This window comes from Staurois parvus, unplaced genomic scaffold, assembly GCF_062004578.1.
Source record: "Staurois parvus isolate SC_StPar_1 unplaced genomic scaffold, SC_StPar_1.0 ptg001200l, whole genome shotgun sequence".
Lineage (NCBI taxonomy): Eukaryota > Metazoa > Chordata > Amphibia > Anura > Ranidae > Staurois > Staurois parvus.
The window spans coordinates 2,997,963-3,016,483 of NW_028318996.1; the positions used below are offsets into that span (position 1 = coordinate 2,997,963).

An 18,521-nucleotide genomic window follows, 5' to 3' on the forward strand; every position below is an offset into this window, starting at 1 on the left:
GGTGCAACAATATTCGAGCCATAGGTATACCCAAACATGCTGAGGGTAAAAATCTGGTCGCTGTTAAGGCTCAAGGTTTTTCACCTTGCATTCTATGTGCAACCAGCCCCCATACTCATCTAAGCCCCTACCCGATCCAGTGATGTGCACTGGAGTCTCAGCTATCCCGCGACTCCCTCTCCTCATTGGCTGAGACAGTCAATCACAGCCAGTGAGCCAATGAGAAGAGAGAGGGGGATGGGGCCGAGCCATGGCTCCGTGTGTGAATGGCTACACAGAGCTGCGAGTGCCCCCATTGCAAGCTGCTTTCTGTGGGGGCACCCTACAGGAGGGAGGGACCAGGAGAGCCTGCGGGGGACCCAAGAAGAGGAAGATCCGGGCTGCTCTGTGCAAAACCACTGCACACAGCAGGTAAGTATAGACATGTTTGTTACTTTTAGAAAAAAAAAAAGTAAGCCTTTTGTATCGCTTTAACCAAAGCAAGAAATGTAAATGGCCCAATGCTTATTGACAACTCTAAAGTCTCGCTGTTCCCAGATTTCTCTGAACTACAGAACAACGTGCAAAATTCACAGATGTCAAGATACGCCTGCGGGTCCTAAATTTGCAATATGCTATGCTACTGCCCAGCTTTGGGTGGTCGCTAAAGGAGAGGTCCACTTTTTTGACAAGCCGTCTTCTGCAATGCAATGGTTGGACAAAGAAGAACGATCACTTAGGTCCACCATTTATTATTATTATACAGTATTTATATAACGCCAAAAAGTTTGCTCAGCGCTGTACAATATAGTGGGGGACAGTACATGAGACAATACAGTAACAAAACAATATACGAGAGGTTCGAGGGCCCTGCTCTTTCGAGCTTACAATCTAGAAGGGAGGGGATAGTGGTACAGGAGAAAGTGGCTGTGGGGGATGGAGTGTTAGGAGGAGTGGAGGAGATCGGCTGTTGGGTGAGGGTTGGGTAGGCTTCCCTGAATTGGCTACCTGATAGTTAACATCTTCTGCTTGTCTTTTTGGACTGCTTCTATGCCCACTTTACTTCTGGACTCAGGTGGAACTTCAATGGTATTTGTTGAAAGGCATTCTTGTCCTCACCACCTGACGGCTACGAACATTCTGCTGCTATGAAGCTCGATCTCTCCCAGCTTCCACTGTTTCCCCCCTGGAAGATCTATGTGGACTTTCTGGTGCCGAGTTTACATGTTTGGAGACCCTGTTAGTCCTATTTATATTTTTTCCTTTCACTGTTTTCTGGATCTACCTCATGATGACCACACCTCAAGCTCGCAGCATTGCAACATGAAGTTCCTGGATGTATCTATTGGAGTGGATGCCCTGTTCTGACCTCTCCTTCAATGGAAGTCTTCTGGTCCATTCCTATTGATGTTCCTGTGCCAGCTCTTCGGGGCTTTGTGGATTGATTCTATGCCTACCTGCTATAGTTAATTTCTGTTATTCTACCAATGACTGCATCTATAAAAGTGCTGTCCTGGAACATTAAAGGGCTTAACAATCTGGTGAAGTGCTTGACGGTTCTCAGGACTGTTAAAACAGCTGAATATTGCTATTACCTGCCTTAAGGAGACTCACTTACCTCCTAACCCACTATCTAACTTCTCCTCTTGCAAGTTTATTTTTCAATACCACTCCTCCTACTCCTCTTACTCAAGGGGTGTGAGCATCTTTATATGTCAAGGGACTAGATTCTCCTGTACTTTATCGAGTATTGATCCTGATAGTGGTTACATTTTTCGCTTATGTACATCTCTATCTCTAGGTTGACCTGCATAGTTATTGGGGTGTACAGTCCTCCTAACTTCTCAGCTGAAATACTCAAAACACTCACGGGTTTTGTAGCCCGCTTTCCTGGCCTACCATTGATAGCAGTTGGTGACTTCAATAATTACCTTGATCCTGCATGGGATAAATTACATCAACCCCAAATTTCCTCGACTGGAGGTCCTACCCCATTTGCTTGTCTTTTGACGGAACTACGACTGATAGATGTGTGGAGGATGCGACACCCAAAAACTAGAATGTTTTCTTGTTATTCTGCTACACGTGGGGGATTATCTAGACTTGATTGAGGTTTGGCCAATGATGAGCTTCTTCCATTTTTGGCCTCCTTGTACTACGAAGCAAGACATATTTCTGATCACTCTCCATTTTGGGTGGAGTTGTCTATACCATCTTCATCTAGACATACTAGATGGAAGCTGAACTCCTTTTGGCTATCTTTATTTCCTGATCCAGACCCATTAATGAAATTGTTGCCTATCTTTCTCCGTCAAAATTTATACACTGCAGAGCTGGATATTGTCTAGGATGCGACTAAAGCATTCCTGCGGGGTCAGTTTAATAAACTTATTTCTCAAACTAAATCAGAAATCAAGGCCTGGGAAACATTTTGTTCTTGAGGAGGCTTGGACGGCGGAGGAGGAATGTGTTGCCCAACCTTCGGACGATGCTAAAAGATCCTGGTTTGCAGCTCAATCTATGTCCAAACTATTGGTATTGCAATTTGCTGAGAATAAGCGTTCTTTCCTATAGCAGACATTTTGAGGAGAAACTACTGGGCATATGCTAGCAATGTTGATACGTACCCAATAGGCCTCCTCTTTTGTCTCTGCTGTATGAGATACTGAGGGCTTTATGCATTATTCCACTCAAAATATTCTTCAGGTGTTTTGTACTTTCTACACAGATTTGTATTCTACTAAGGTACAGCCTACTAAGATGGAAATTAGTGATTTTTTTAGGCACCTGTCGGCCTCAGATATGTGGAAGCTTAGCGCTCCTTTAACTGAGGATGAACTCCTTTCGGCTTTGCAGCAATCCACTAGTGGGAAGCCAGGTGGAGCTGATGGCCTGCCCTCTGAGGTCTGCAAGAGCTATGCTGAACATTTGCTTCCTGTATTGTTAATTGTTTATAATTCTACTAATCAATCAGGGATTTTGCCCCCATCTATGAATGAGCCGATTATTGTTCTCTTACTGAAGCCTGGGAAGGATGCCTTATTGCCTGATCCATATCAGCCTACCTCACTCCTTACAACTGATGTTAAAATTTTGGCCAGGGTATTGATGACTAGATTAGCAAAAGGGGTACATAAACTGATTCATATGGACCAGTCTGGGTTCATGCCCTCTTGTTCTACTGCTCAGAATGTTAAATGCCTATTTTTGAATATGCAGTTACTGGTTGACCCTGGGAATATGGCAATTTTTTCTTTAGACGCTGCCAAGGCCTTCAACAGTGTCAAATGGCCATATTGTTGGAAGGTATTGGAGCGATTTGTCCTGGGCACCACCTTTATTAAATGGGTTCGTATTCTATATGCGGCCCCCACTGCCATAATCAGGGTGAACAGAGACTTCTCTGAATCTTTTATTTTACATAGAGGCTCTCGGCAGGGTTGCCCATTGTCACCCCTGCTGTTTACCCTTGCCCTGGAGCATTTAGCTGCACTATTCGTGACTCAGCTGATGTCGTAGGATTCCTCAGAGGCCCTCAGACTGATGTAATTTTGCTATATGGTGATGACACCCTATTGGATTTGGGGGATACTCAGGGAACTCTGCAGACAGTATGGCTCTTCTTGACAATTTTGGTGCCCTTCCTGGTTTCTCCATTAACTGGGATAGGTCAATCATTATCGCCCTGGACCCCTTGCAACTGCTCCAGCCCGAGTGTGCCAGATCAGTGTAAATAGTTTCCTCCTGTCGATATCTTGGTATTCAGGTTACCTCTGATCCCCATCAATATACAGAGTTAAATCTGCTTCCATTGGTGTGCAAGTTCCATGAGAAATACAGAGCCTCCTGAAAACTTCCACTGTCAGTGGTAGGAAGGGTTAATCTTATAAAAATGGTATGGGCCCCCCAGCTGTTGTACAGATTTCATAATTCCCCAATATGGATACCCCATAAGTGGTTCCTTCGCATAGATTCCCAGTTTAGGGACTTGATATTGCATAAAAAAAAAAAATCAGCCAGGATTGGTTTACTCACCTTGCAACTAGGTAAGGTAAAGGGAGAGCCTGGCTATACCTCATTCTAGGGCATATTATATCGCTTCTCAATTACAGCAGGAAGGGGGTGGGGGACATATTGACCCACTGGCTTCTATCTGGACCCTACTCATACCCTGGAATTCTAGTTGTGCAGCCCTCACCCATTTAGAAGTGGGATTTACCCATCTGGCACCCGCCACCCCTACCATTACCCTACTGAACACATTGTGGAATTTTGCTAAAACATCTCTTGGGACAAAGGGATACTTGTCTTCCACTCCAATTTAGCTTAATTCCAACTATAAGGAGCTGTTGAAATTGAAAAGCTTCCAGGATTGGGAGTCGATGGGGATTAGATATACACTATATTGCCAAAAGTTTTGAGACACCCCACATGGAAGAAAAATATATTTGCAATATATTCTTCCCAAATATATTGACATATATTTGAAATACTACAATCTTGGCCGCATTCAATATATTTCAATACATATACATACACACTGCATGTTGAAATGCGTTTTTTATAGATTACAAAATATATGAAAAATATTTTTAAATATATATATATTTTTTCAATATATTTTCAGATTTTTTTAACATATAAAAAAGACATTTTAAAATATTTTTACATATATCTGTAAATGCATTCCAAAAATATAGATTAAATGTATTTTTAACCACATGCCGCCCAGCCACTGTAGAAATACGGCGCAGGGTGGCAGGGCTGGGCAAAACCACGTTTTAAAATGTGTTTTTAAAACAGGTAGGGAGCGCGCGCGAGGCGCGCCGCCGCCCTGCCTGTCCCGCCGATCACAGCCGCGGATGTCAGTCGCCGGGTCACAGCCGGTCGTTACCGGCTATGTCCCTGCGATCGGCGGCAATCGCTGACAGAGGGCACAGCTGCAGTAGCTGTGCTTTCTGTCAGTTCCCTGACAGCTCCAGGACACGTTGATCGGGACAGAAGAGTTTCTCTCTCCCGATCAGCGGTGTTCCCTGCAGTACACACCCCCGCCCCCTAGTAAAACACTCCTCTCACACAGTTAACCCTTTCCCTGAACAATAAACTTAACCCCTTCCACCCCAGTGCCATTAGTAGTGTCAGTGGGTTTTCTTTTTGCACTGATCACTGTATTGGTGTTACTGGGAATGTCAGTGACCCCCAATGTCAGAATGTCCGCCGCAGTCCCGCCATAAGTCGCTGATCGCCGCCATTATTATAAAAAAAAAACTAAAAATCACAGTATCTTTCCCGCCATTTGTAAACACTATAACTTTCACGTAAACCAATTAATTTACACATATTGGGTTTTTTTTTTTTTTAGCAAAGACATGTCGCAGAATGCATTTTGGCAGAAATTTATGACTAAATTTGATTTTTACATTTTTTTTTACTGAACATGTTTTATAGCAAAGTCCAAAATATTGTTTTTTTTCCTCAAAATTGTCAGCCTTTTTTTTAATAGCGCAAAAAATAAAAACTGCACAGGCGATCAAATACCACCGAAAGAAAGCTCAATTTGTGGGAAAAAAAGGATGTAAATTTCATTTATGTACCGTTTTGCATGACCGCGCAATTGTCCGTTAAACTAGCACAGCGCTGTATAGCAAAAAAATGGCGTAAATTACAGTATCTATACCATAATTTGTAGACGCTATAACTTTCACACAAAGCAATCAATATACACTTATTGGGATTTTTTTACCAAAAACATGGAGCAGAATACATTTTGGCCTAAATTTATAACTAACTTTGAGTTTACTATATATTTTTTATAGCTGAAAGTAAAAAATATTTTTTCTTCAAAATTTTTGGCCTTTTTTTGTTTATAGCGTGAAAAATAAAAAGCGCACAGGTGATAAAATACCACTGAAAGAAAGCTCTATTTGTGTGAAAAAAAGGACGTAAATTTTGTTTGGGTGCAGCATTGCATGACCGCGTAATTATCAGTTGAATTAGTGCAGCACCGAGTAGCAAAAAGAGGCCTGGTCATTAAGGGGGGTAAATCCTCTGGAGGACAAGTGGTTAAAGACACAGTATATTTGAAAATGTATTCTTAAAAATATTTCATAGATTGTGTAATAAAAACGCATTTCAACATACAATATATATATTTATTCAAATATATTTTGAAATATATTGAATACGGCCAAAATTGTAGTATTTCAAATATATGTCAATATATTTAGGATGAATATATTTAAAATATATTTTTCTTCCATGTGGGACCCCTCCAAATCATTGGGTTACAATCACCTCCATAGCCACAGGTGTATAAAATCAAGCTCCTAGGCATGCAGACTGCTTCTACAAACATTTGTGAAAGAATGGGTCGCTCTCAGGAGCTCAGTGAATTAAAGCGTGGTACCATGATAGGTTGCCACCTGTGCAATAAGTCTATCCGTGACATTTCCTTGCTACTAAATATTCCACGGTCAACTGTTAGTGGTATTATAACAAAGTGGAAGCAACTGGGAACAACAGCATTTCAGCCCCAAAGTGGTAGGCCACGTAAAATGACAGAGCGGGCTCAGCGCATGCTGAAGTGCACAGTGCGCAGAAGTCAACAACTGTCTGCAGAGTTATTAACTAAAGACTTCCTAACTTCATGTGGCCTTCAAATTAGCACAGCAACAGTGTGTAGAGAGCTTCATGGAATGGGTTTCCATGGCCGAGCAGCTACATCTAAGCTTTACATCACCAAGTGCAATGCAAAGCGTCGGATGCAGTGGTGTAAAGCACGCCGCCACTGGACTCTAGAGCAGTGGAGACGTGTTCTTTGGAGTGACGAATCACATTTCTGTCTGGCAACCAGAAGGACATGTCTGGGTTTGGCGGTTGCCAGAACGTTTTCAGCACAGAAAGTGTCATACACAGGTATACAGAATTTTAAATGTGACCTTTGTCACAGCTTCACACAGAATTCCACAGTGAACTCTCATTGCAAGAACTTGCAAAACAGAGTTTACAATACAGTTGAGTATTGCCAGTGATGGTTTTTTTTTTTTTTATTTGCATTGTTAAATTTTCAGGACATGCTTTCAGGGAGTGAATTTAATCTAACACAGAACTATTTACTTTTTAAAATGACATTTTCAGTGTATGGGTGCTTTGGAAATGAAAATGGCACTATAATATGCTAACTTATTTATAGCAAACCTGGAGGACAAAATTCCTATTCCGTGTTCTCTGGAGTGACGAATCACGTTTCTGTCTGGCAAACCGATGGACGTGTCAAGAGTTTGTTGGAGGAGGGGTTATGGTGTGGGATTGTTTTTCAAGGGTTGGGCTTGGCCCCCTAGTTCCAGTGAAGGGAAGTCTTAAGGCATCAGCATACCAAGACATTTTCACGCTCCCAAAATTGTGGTAACAGTCTGGGGATGGCCCCTTCCTGTTCCAACATGTTGACAGTGCACAAAGCAAGGTCCATAAAGACATGAGTGAGCAAATTTGGGGTGGAGGAACTTGACTAGCCTGCAATTAGAGCAGAGACTGCAAGCCAGGCCTTCTTGATCTCACAAATGTGCTTCTGGAAGAACGGTCAAACATTCCCATAGACACACTCCTATGGACAGCCTTCCCAGAAGAGGTGAAGCTGTTATAGCTGCAAAGGGTGGGCCAGCTCAATATTGAACCCTATGGACTAAAACTGGGACGCCATTAAAGTTCATGAGCGTGTAAAGGCAGGCGCCCCCAATACTTCTGGCAATACAGTGTATGTCTCAATTATATAATGGCACCATTCTCAAATAATTTTTAAAATTACAAGAGGAATTTGGCCTTACCAGGGGTAATTTTTACTGATATCTACAGCGGAGACATGCACTTCACTCACAGTCCCGATTTTCCAGATTACTTTTAACAGATCACCCTATTAGAAGTAATGCTCCCACTGAGAAGGATAAGAAGAGCATGTTGTGTCCATTCTTCTCAACTCACTCCAGAATATCTCTGAGACACCCTGTAGGCAAGGCTGGGAGAAGGATCTAGGTGTTATTAATGGGGACATTTGGGAGCTTTGTTTTACCTTAGCTCCATTAGTTTCTGTATAGGTTTCTCAAAAGCTTTCCCACCTACTGTATTCTTATTGCATAGGGCACTTAGAACACCAGCCCAACTATTTCAATGGGTTTGTAGGCAAACCCCAATATGTCCGAAATGTATACAAGACCATGGAGATCTTCTCCACATGCTTCGGTGATGCCCCAAGCTTTTCCGCTATTGGACAGATGTCATAGATACTATTTCACAAGTTTATGTGTTTCAACTTCCACAAGACACCATCGTCTGTTTATTAGGTGCATTGGAGGAGGAATCTCTCACCCACAGCGGTTATACGATTGTTACATACTGCCCGCACACTCACTTCCAGCTATTGGATTACCTCTCACATTCCAAACAAAAATCAATGGGTGATACAGGTAAATAATATGCTTATACGAGAAAAATTTATACATCAGCATAGAAACGTTCCTTGCAAATTTTGCTCTATGTGGTAACCATGGATGGACATTCCTGGCCTAGCACCGCATCAGTTGGTAATGGACAGGCTTCTCCAGGGCTAATGTGTTATTAGGGACTTTGCATCTCCCAAGGTTGCTATACTTAGGGTTGTTTTCTTTTTTTCCATGCTTTGTATGGTGTGTAATTTTGTTTCTCTCTCCTCCGATGTTTCAGTTCAATTTTTTGATGGTATACTTAGAGAATTATACTGATTTTATTTTTATTGGCTTATTTTGTGTGCCACCTAAGTCTATTATGTTAGACTCTAGCTTTGTGCTAAGACCTGTGAAAGGGCAACAGGCTATACCTAAGAGTTTTGAATTTACGAGGGAAAAGATAGTCACGAGGAGCCCCGCGGATGCCCAGACTACATGGAGAGCACTGGGAAGATAGTTTGGGACTTGGGTGTCATCTTTTTTCCACATGGGGTACCACTTATACGTGGACAATTTTTATAAAAGCGTGCCACTATTTAGACATTTGCACAATCTTGGAATTGGCGCATGTGGCACCGTGCGACCTAATCGCCAGGCATTCCCGCAACGGCTTGGAAATATACGTCCCAGAAGGGGGGAATTGCTTGTAGTGAAGCGGAAGGACAAACAGGATGTTTTTGTCCTGTTTTCATTCACACAGACACGACCATCCAAATTGCCACAGCAGCTGGTGTTGTTGAGAAGCCCCTCTGTGTCCACGACTATAACCTTAACACGAGACTACAACAACCAGATGATGAAGCCGTACTTATGTCGCCCAAAAAGCCAGACGCTGGTACAAGAAAAGTGTCTGTTTATTTATTTCAATTGGCTCTATATAACGCTCTTGTGCATTACAAAGAAACTGGATGTAGTGGATCCTTCTAAAAATTCCAGGAAGTTATCATCATGGCCCTTTTGTATCCAGAAGGTGCTATGGCCCAAACCCCCAACCCAGATGCAATTACCCTGCTGCATGAGAGCCATTTTCCCCATGCCATTGCTGGTACCCCAACCCAAAGGACACCCCAAAAAAAAATGTCTGTAGCAGACATGGAATTAGGTGTGACACCCGCCTTTTTTGTCCCTCCTGCACTGGCCAACCTGGTCTCTGCCTCAAGGACTGCTTCCATTGCTACCACACACTAGTGGAGTATTCGTATAGGGTACAGCACGGCACCGTTCAGGGCATATATATATATATATATATATATATATATATATGCACAGGGTTAGGTAGTAAGGAAACTGGTTATCACATTTTGAGAGACCCTACCATCTGCCTGTTATAGTTTAAAAAATAAAAACATATAACAAGCATAAAAAAGTAAAAAAAAAAAAAAGTTAAAAACCAAACCAAAAATAGTTATCGAGTTATGTTACAATTTTATTGTTAACCATTGCTGTTTTCTTTGCAAGAATGCCATTCAGCTGCAGCACCAATCTGTTTATTCTGAAAGAAACAGGGTCTTGCTCTCAGAATATACATACGTAAGTGTGCGCAGCGCTGTTGGATGAGATTTTTTATCCACAGTTAAAAAAGAGCATATATGCCCAAGCATGGGGGCATGAGGTGGCCAGTGGGTGGATAGCCCCTATGCTTCGGCATAAATTTTAACCTTTTTTTTTTTTTTTGGCAGAGATTCCTTCATCTACATCGATCGATGTGAACAGAGGAATCTGTTTTTTTTTGTTTTTTTTCGTTCAGCCCGAAAGAACATTTCATGTGTGCCCACCATTAGAAGTGGGTGGATGCAGGGCGATATATTCTAATAGTGGGCATACCACACACTTTTTCTGGCAGAGATTTCTTCTCTTTTTTTCATTCAGCCCACAGGTTGGATAAAAAAAAAAAAAAACATAGCATATATACACAACAAGGACCAGTGACGTACTGGTACATCACTGAACTTTGTGTGGTTATACCAGGATGATGGCCGCAGCTGCAGACCCTAGATTTCTCAAAAAAGAATACATGACAATGCCTATTGCAGTCACGGGATATTTACAATCCCTGTGATAGCAATAAAAGTGATAAAAAAAAAAAGAAGAGGGGACAGTGTAAAAATAATAAAGTAAATCAAAAAATCTATGAGAGAGGAAAAAAAAAAAAAAACACTCTCACACCCCCCCAGCTGACCCCGTGCCGGTATGTAAACAGCAGCCGCACCATGCATGTGAGGTATCGCCATGAACGTTAGATTGAGGGCAGTAATTCTAGCACTAGACCTCCTCTGTAAATCTAAAATGGTAGCCTGTAAAGACTTTTAAAGCGTCACCTATGGATATTAAAAATGTATGCAGTTTGTCTCCATTGCACGGGGCGTGTGCGGTTTTAAAGCATGGCATGTTTGTTATCTATTTACTCGGCATACAATCATTTTACATTTTACCAAATAGGTGGCCAAAATATTGTGCATTAAAAGTAAAAAAAAGTGTATTTTTTTTTTTAAATTTGAGCCTGAAAAAAAAAAAAAAAAATAAAACAAAAAGCTGTACCGAGTACTATGTGACATAAAAAATTGCAGCACCCACCATTCTATTCACTAGGGTGTCTGCTTTAAAAACAATATATAATGTATGGGGGTTCAAAGTAATTTCCTAGTAAAAAATACTGCTTTTTCCATATGAACAAAAAGTGTCAGAAAAGGCTTGGTCTACAGGTGGTTAGAAGAGTGAGTGATGTGTGGCTTAAACTTCTAATGCTGGGCATCAAATGCCCCCACTCCCCCAAATGAGCCATGGTGAGTATTTTGCAAATCTCATTTGTTGCCACAAGTTTTTGGAAAACGAAGAAAGAAAAGAAAAACATTTTTACTTTTTTTTTTCTTATTCAAAACCTTGTGATAAAAAAAATCAGATCTGCAAAATACTCGCCATGCCTCTTATTAAATTCCTTAGGGTATCTACTTTCCAAAAAGAGGTCATTTGGGGGGGATTTGGTGCTCTCCTGGCATTTCAGGGCCTCCAAAACTGTGATAGGTAGTGAGGAAGTTACGCACCTTCAGGCTTTCAAAGTGGTCATTGGATTTTGGCTCCTGTATGTGGCTAGGCTCCCAAAAAGTCTCAAACAAGTGGCATCCCCATACTCAGTAGAAGTAGCAGAATGCTGGTGGAGTGTAATTCCATAATGGCATGTGTAAGCAATATATCATTTAAGTGACAACTTTGTGCAGTAAAAAAAAAAAAAAAAAAAAGGTTTGTCATTTTCCAAAAATTTGTGAAGAAAAAAATAAATCTTCCATGGACTTAACATGCCTCACAGCAGATAGCTTAGTGTGATTACTTTCCGAAAAGGGGTTATTTGGGGGTGTTTGTACTGCCCTGGTATTTTAGCACTTCAAGAAATGTGATAGGCAGTCAAATATGAAGTTATTAGGAATTTTCTTTTTTTTTACGAAAGACATGTAGCAAAATACATTTTGGCCTAAATTTATGACTTATTTGGATTTTTTATGACAGAAATGAGAAAATAGCTTTTGTTTTTCAAATATTTTCGGTATTTTTTTGTTTATAGAGGACAAAAAAAAAAACCCAGCGTGATCAAATACCACCAAAAGAAAGCTCTATTTTTGAGAAAAAAAGCACATAAATTTCATTTATGTACAGTATTGCATGACCACAATTGTCAGTCAAACTAGCACAGCACCGTAGAGCAAAAAATGACGTCAATTCCAATATCTATACCACCATAGACGCTATAACTTTCACACAAACCAATTAATATACACCTATTTGCATTTTTTATTTTTACCAAAGACATACAGCAAAAAATACATTTTGGCCTAAATTTATGACAAAATTTGTGTTTATTGGATATTTTTTATGACAGAAATAAGAAAATATAGTTTTTTTTTCAACATTTTCGGTCTTTTTTTGTTTATAGTGCAAAAAAAAAAAAACCCAGAGGTGATCAAATACCACCAAAAGAAAGCTCTATTTATTGTGGGAAAAATAGGACATAAATTTCATTTATGTACCGTATTGCATGACCGCACAATTGTCAGTTAAACTAGCGCAGCGCTGTATAGCAAAAAAAGGTGTAAATTGCAGTATCTATACCATAGTTTGTAGACGCTATAACTTTCACACAAAGCAATTAATATACACTTATTGGGATTTTTTTTTTTACCAAAGACATGTAATAGAATACATTTTGGCCTAAATGTATGACGAAATATATATTTTTTACTTTCAGCTATTAAAATATTTTTTTTTTCCCCAAAATGTTCGGTCTTTTTTTGTTTATAGCGCAAAAAATGAAAGCGCACAGGTGCTTAAATACAACCGAAAGAAAGCTCTATTTGTGGAGAAAAAAGGACATAAATTTTGTTTAGGTACAGCACCGCAATTACCAGTTGAAATAGCGCAGCACTGAATAGCAAAATAAAAGTCTGGTCAGGAGGGGAATAAAATCCTCTGGAGGGCAAGTAGTCAAAAAAAAATAATCAAAAAACAGGACCTGCAAAGTAGAATGTTTATACTCCCTTGTCTCACCACCCATTCTTCTGATCTTTATTCTGTTCCAGAACTGCAGCCGCCTGAATAGACTGACACTCTGGAAGTGTCGGATTCATGTGTCCTCCGCCACATGCTGTGGTTCCTCCTGCTACCCCTTCTGTCTCTACTGTGTCCTGTACTGACAGAAGGAATATAACGGGAGATCAGAAGATTGAGTTTTCCTAAAGTGCTGAATGTAAAGAGAATCTTTAGGCAGCTGTACTCTGGAATAGAAGAAAGATCGAATGGACAAGCAAGAATAAACCTTTGGAAGTCTTTGTTCTTAATATTCTTAACCTAGCAGACTTACTATAAAAACAAGCCAGTGGACACATTGTGACACCTAGAGCCAGGAGAGGTTTGTTTACTAACAAATCACATGTGATCACCATGTAGACACATGATTGGAAGCCATACATTTTGGTGATTTTTCAGTCACTATTCAGACCAAAAACTGTCAGAAACTATATGATCAGTACTGTAATATTATCAGATCATGATATCACAAGGTTTGCGGATTAGCATAGGTTGCTACAATAATTGCTGCCTGGATCAGAGCACACAACAATGATAGGGATGTTTTTGGCACAGAGTACTCCAGTTTATGGGGATCCTCCTATATCTGGAATGCCTCATGCATTGTAAATTAACCACCTGCCCTCTGCCCTACAACAGAAGTACTACTACAGGGCGGCATGGCAGCTCAAAATCATGTATATATACGTGATTTGTATTTCCGGGTAGGGGGTGCATGCCCTACCCGCACCGCTATTGGCTGTAAGGGATGTCAGTCACCAGGTCCCAGCAGGGACTCGGTGATCATCAGCAGGGCTGAGGGGAGAGATGTGCATAAAAAAACAATACAGATCTCTCTCCTGTCAGCAAGGACATGCTGCTTTGCATCAACAGAGAGATACAAACCAGCATGTCTCCTAAGTAAAAAAACACACAATGTAAAAACACACACAGCACACAGTTAACCCTTTGATCGCCCCAGATGTTAACCCCATCCTGCCCAGTGTCATTAGTACAGTATCAGTGCTTTTTATCAGCACTGATCATTGTATTAGTGTCACTGGGGATGTCAGTGACCGTTAGTTTCCACCCAGTGTCAGAATGCCCACAGTATATATACCGCCATTTGTAGACCCTAGAACTTTCACATAAACCAATTAATACACACTTATTAGGATTTTATTTTTAGCAAAGACATGTACTAGAATACATTTTGGCTAACATTTATGAAGAAATTAGATTTTTCAAATTTTTTTATTGGATATGTTTTATAGCTAACTCAAAAATATTGTTTTATTTTCAAAATTGTCGGTCTATTTTGCTTATAGCGCATAAAAGAAAAAATGCAGAGGTGATCAAATACCACCAAAATAAATCTCTATTTGTGGGAAAAAAATGACAAATTTAAGTTATGTACAGCATTGCATGACCGCACAATTGTCAGTTAAAGCAACGCAGTGCAGTATCACAAAAAATGGCCTGGTCAGGAAGAGGGTAAATCCTCTGGAGGGCAAGTGGTCAAGATTTCCTACTTGTACAGCAATCACATAGTCAGAGCTCTAGAGCTTCTTTCAAGAAGTCGATTTCTACCTATACATCTGTTACGGGTGTTCTGCAGCATGCAGCCATAGGGAAAGCAGAGGATTCATATAGCACTCACCTATGGAAGACGACTGAGGGCTGATCAGTAGGTCTTCCTGCACTTGCTCACTGCCAGGGACAGTTTGCTGGTCACTCACTGAACTCTGAGATGCACTAACAGGCTGAGACACCTCTTCGTGTACCTCTTCATCACTCAACCTCTCCACCTTGACCCGCACATCTTCCTCCATTACAAGTGGAGAACTGACTTTAGTGCTTTCGCACGGCACATAATCTGTCACTCTCCTGGTTACTTCAGAGGGTCCAGGAAGTTCTAATGTTCTGGACTCAATCTGCTTCACTTTCTCAGACTGTAACCGTCGATCAATGCCAAAAGGGAAAGTCCAGGGGAAAGCGTGTGAGGAGTCCACAGGTTGACTTCGCGCCTCAGTGTAAGAAGGAGTGGGGTTTAGGACTTGTGGAGAACTAGTCTGAGTGCCGCACTTTAAGGGGCTCTCCGGGGACATGACAATATAGCTTTTTCTTTTGCGCCGGGACTCACGGCAGATAGGAATTGTCCTCTCAACAACGCTGCACTCCGAGGACACTGGGGAAAGACTACCATCTCGGAAGTTGTTACAATTTGCTGTGTTCTCCTGTCCAGTATCGAGAACCTTCTCTTGTTGAGTGTTCCACAAGATGCTGGACTTCATGAATTCTGAGCATGTGCTGGCTACACTGAACATCTGCATGTAGCTAGCTGCAGCTAACACATCAATAATATTTTCTGTATTGATAGACAGGGTAGCTGTGTAAGCGTACTCCAGCAGGGGGATGAATCCTGTCACCGTTACGTGGTGCAGGTCGAGTACACATTGGGTGCTTTCTTCCGCCTGACCCACCAACTTAGTACGGAAGAATTCGCTGCAGGCCGCCAGCACCACTTTGTGTGCTCGAAAGATCTTATCCTGGACCCGTATGGTAATGTCACAGAAGTGTCCATCATTACGTAACATATTCAATTTTCCCAGCATTTCTTGGCTATGTGCCGGGGAACTGTGAGTAAATGTCTTCACCCCCATCTTCATGTGCTCCAGGAGGTGGCTCTTTCTCCTATACAGAAACCCTTGCAGCAGCCTGCAGTCTGAAAAAAAGAAAGAAAAAAAAAACAAAACTGTAGAATTAGAATATGTTCCTGTGTCACAAAAATATGCCCATTGTTTATCATTTTATATTTAAAAATGCCCTATTCTGATTTAAGGTCAAGTGTATTGATGGTCAAGATGTAACCCTGATCACTATTCATTTGTCATAGTACCCAAAGTAGCAAATGAAATACATTTTGATGAGAAACACCTTGTTATTAAAATATATGTGAACCCTCACCTTGTAAAACAACCCATTCAGCTTAAAAAAGAAATGAAAGGCAAAACATATTTGTATACATATAAAATACCTTTTTTTTCTTCCTTTTTTAAAAGTGATCACATTTCTCTGTTCTCAGCTGCACAAGGAGCTTAGAGAGCTGGGGCAGGAGAAATAGAACACTGATCTTCCCAGTGAATGGCTGTGCAGGGGGGAAAGACCGCGTGTCAGCACAAATCTGATTATTGAAGAAGAGCAAGCAAAGTTCTTAGCACAGCTAGAAAACTGACACCTACCTGCACCGCTATTGGCTACTGGGGATGTCAATCACCGGGTCCCGGCCGGAGATTACTCGCTGGTACCCGGTGATTGCCGAGTATTACAAACTGGGGAGAGAACTGTATTTTAACAATACAGTTCTCTCCCCTGTAAGCTTCTGAACACTGCTTTGTATGGATCTGCATAGCACAGCCATACAAAGTAGTGTGCTTACTGTTGAAAGCACACACACAACACATAATGTGAAACAGCACACAGTTAACTTGATCCCCCCTCATGTTTACCCCTTCCTGCCCAGTGCCATTAGTACAGTGTCAGTGCTTTTATTAGCACTGATCACTGTATTGCTGTCACTGGGGATGTCAGCGACACCAAGTCTGTTCCCCCCCCCCTCGTGTCAGAATGCCTGCCACAGTCCCGCTATAAGTCGCTGACCGCCACCATTACTAGTGGAAAAAAAAAAATTCCAGTATATATACCGCCATTTGTAAACGCTATAACTTTCACGTATTGGGTTTTTTTTTTTTAGCAAAGACATGTAGCAGAATACATTTTGGCCTAAATTTATGATGAAATTTGATTTTTTAAATTTTTTTTTATTGGACATGTTTGATAGCAAAAAGTAAACAATATTGGTTTTTTTTCTCAAAATTGTCGGTCTTTTTTTGTTTATAGTGCAAAAATAAAAAAAAACACAGAGGTGATCAAATACCACCAAAAGAAAGCTCTATTTGTGGGAAAAAAAGAACATAAATTTAGTTTAGGTGCAGTGTTGCATGACCGCGTAATTGTCAGTTAAAATAACAGCGCAGTAACACAAAAAATGGCACGGTCAGGAAGGGGAGGGGGGATAAATCCTCTGGAGGGCAAGTGGTTAATAGGAAAGCAAGAGTTGCTGGCAGGAATATCAGGTATTTCATACAAAAAAAAAAAAAATACGAAGAAAACAGGATACATTCAGCAGGCACTTATCAGAAATATAAAATGTTGGGCTGATGTATACTTTAAGCCACGCCCACTCAACTTAGCAGTAGAGAGGAGAAAGGTGGACATAGTTTATTCCAAATATACAGTATGTGCTTTTGAGTATTAAGAAAGAAAATGGAAAGAAGTCTTAACTACAAGCATTGCAAAGCCTGCTCCCCAAACAGGCCAAGTTCAACTTCATCCACCAGCCACAGTGGATAGTTTCAACTGGTCCTACAGCTGTTCCAGCAGCACTGGTTCTTTCCCTAATAGCACAGAGTCGCTCCAAATCCTTTCAGCAAACTGCGGGCAGACATTTCAGTGACCACTCCATTGTCAGAATGGTTTTCAGAAGAATCGGTTTGGCTCTGGGTTGACATCTACAGTATCTTTGTTGTAAAAAAACTGCGCCTGGGTGTCACTAGAGGGTAATGTTTGGGGATGGGGAATTCTATAGCAGAATCCAAGGAAAGTGTACAGCTGAGCGGAAGATCTTGTCCAGGAACAAGCGAGACACAGCACAAGCAGAAGCTGTGCAAAGAATGTGGAGGTAGCTGCTACCTACAATGCTGCAGCTTATTCGCCAACCTGAAGAGGGCAATGTGCTGCAGCAGCTGGGGATGTATAAATGCTGCAGCTGAATGCAAACTATTGAAATGAATGGGGCTGCTCTGCTAGCACTCCACGCATGTGCACAATGTACATATGCCACAGCAGAAATGAATACCCTATGGCACTGTTGCAAGTGTAGCGGCCACCAAACATGATCCATTCAAGTGAATGGGGCTGTTTTGCAAGTGCCCCACAACAATGCTAGTGGGGGCTACAAGGGGGTAAAGCAGACGATGAGGAGGTGAAACATGCCTCCTCACCGCCTTTCTCTGAAGGGCAATCCACACACATACTGCTCTTCAGAGACCAAAGCTTGTGTGGATGAGCCTTTTGGACCAGATACCAGGCAAGTAGAGAAAGCGCAGGTTCCCCTTTTCAAGGCCTTCCTGTCTGCCAGCTTATTAATCCCTTCATAATAAAGGTAAAACAAATCCTAACACCTGAACACAATTTTGCACCTTTGGCATGTGTTAGTAAAACTGTACATTTCATCACACTACTTTGTGTCCAGGTAGATTATACCTTGTTTTTTTTTTTCAGGTCAATTTGGGCTTTTATTTGGTGGTAAATGGTAATGGATATGTACTAATTTGTTTTTTAATTAACAAAGGAAAACTGGCCCAAAATAATTAGAATAAAAAAACATTTTAAAATGTAGCTGTATTTTGCTTGCTACTACTGTTCTGTCTCTCCAATCTAAGCATAGAT

General features: G+C 41.1%; 1 protein-coding gene across 1 annotated transcript in view; it reads right to left on the minus strand.

Moving 5' to 3' along the window:
* The window catches only part of ZBTB44 (zinc finger and BTB domain containing 44), a 121,480-nt gene that overhangs the window by 74,154 nt on the left and 28,805 nt on the right, over positions 1-18,521 (minus strand). The window contains exon 2 of the mRNA XM_089660088.1: positions 14,671-15,735. Within this exon, the coding sequence (XP_089516214.1) occupies positions 14,671-15,679 (1,009 nt within the window). The 5' untranslated portion in view covers positions 15,680-15,735. The remainder of the gene's footprint in view (positions 1-14,670; positions 15,736-18,521) is intronic.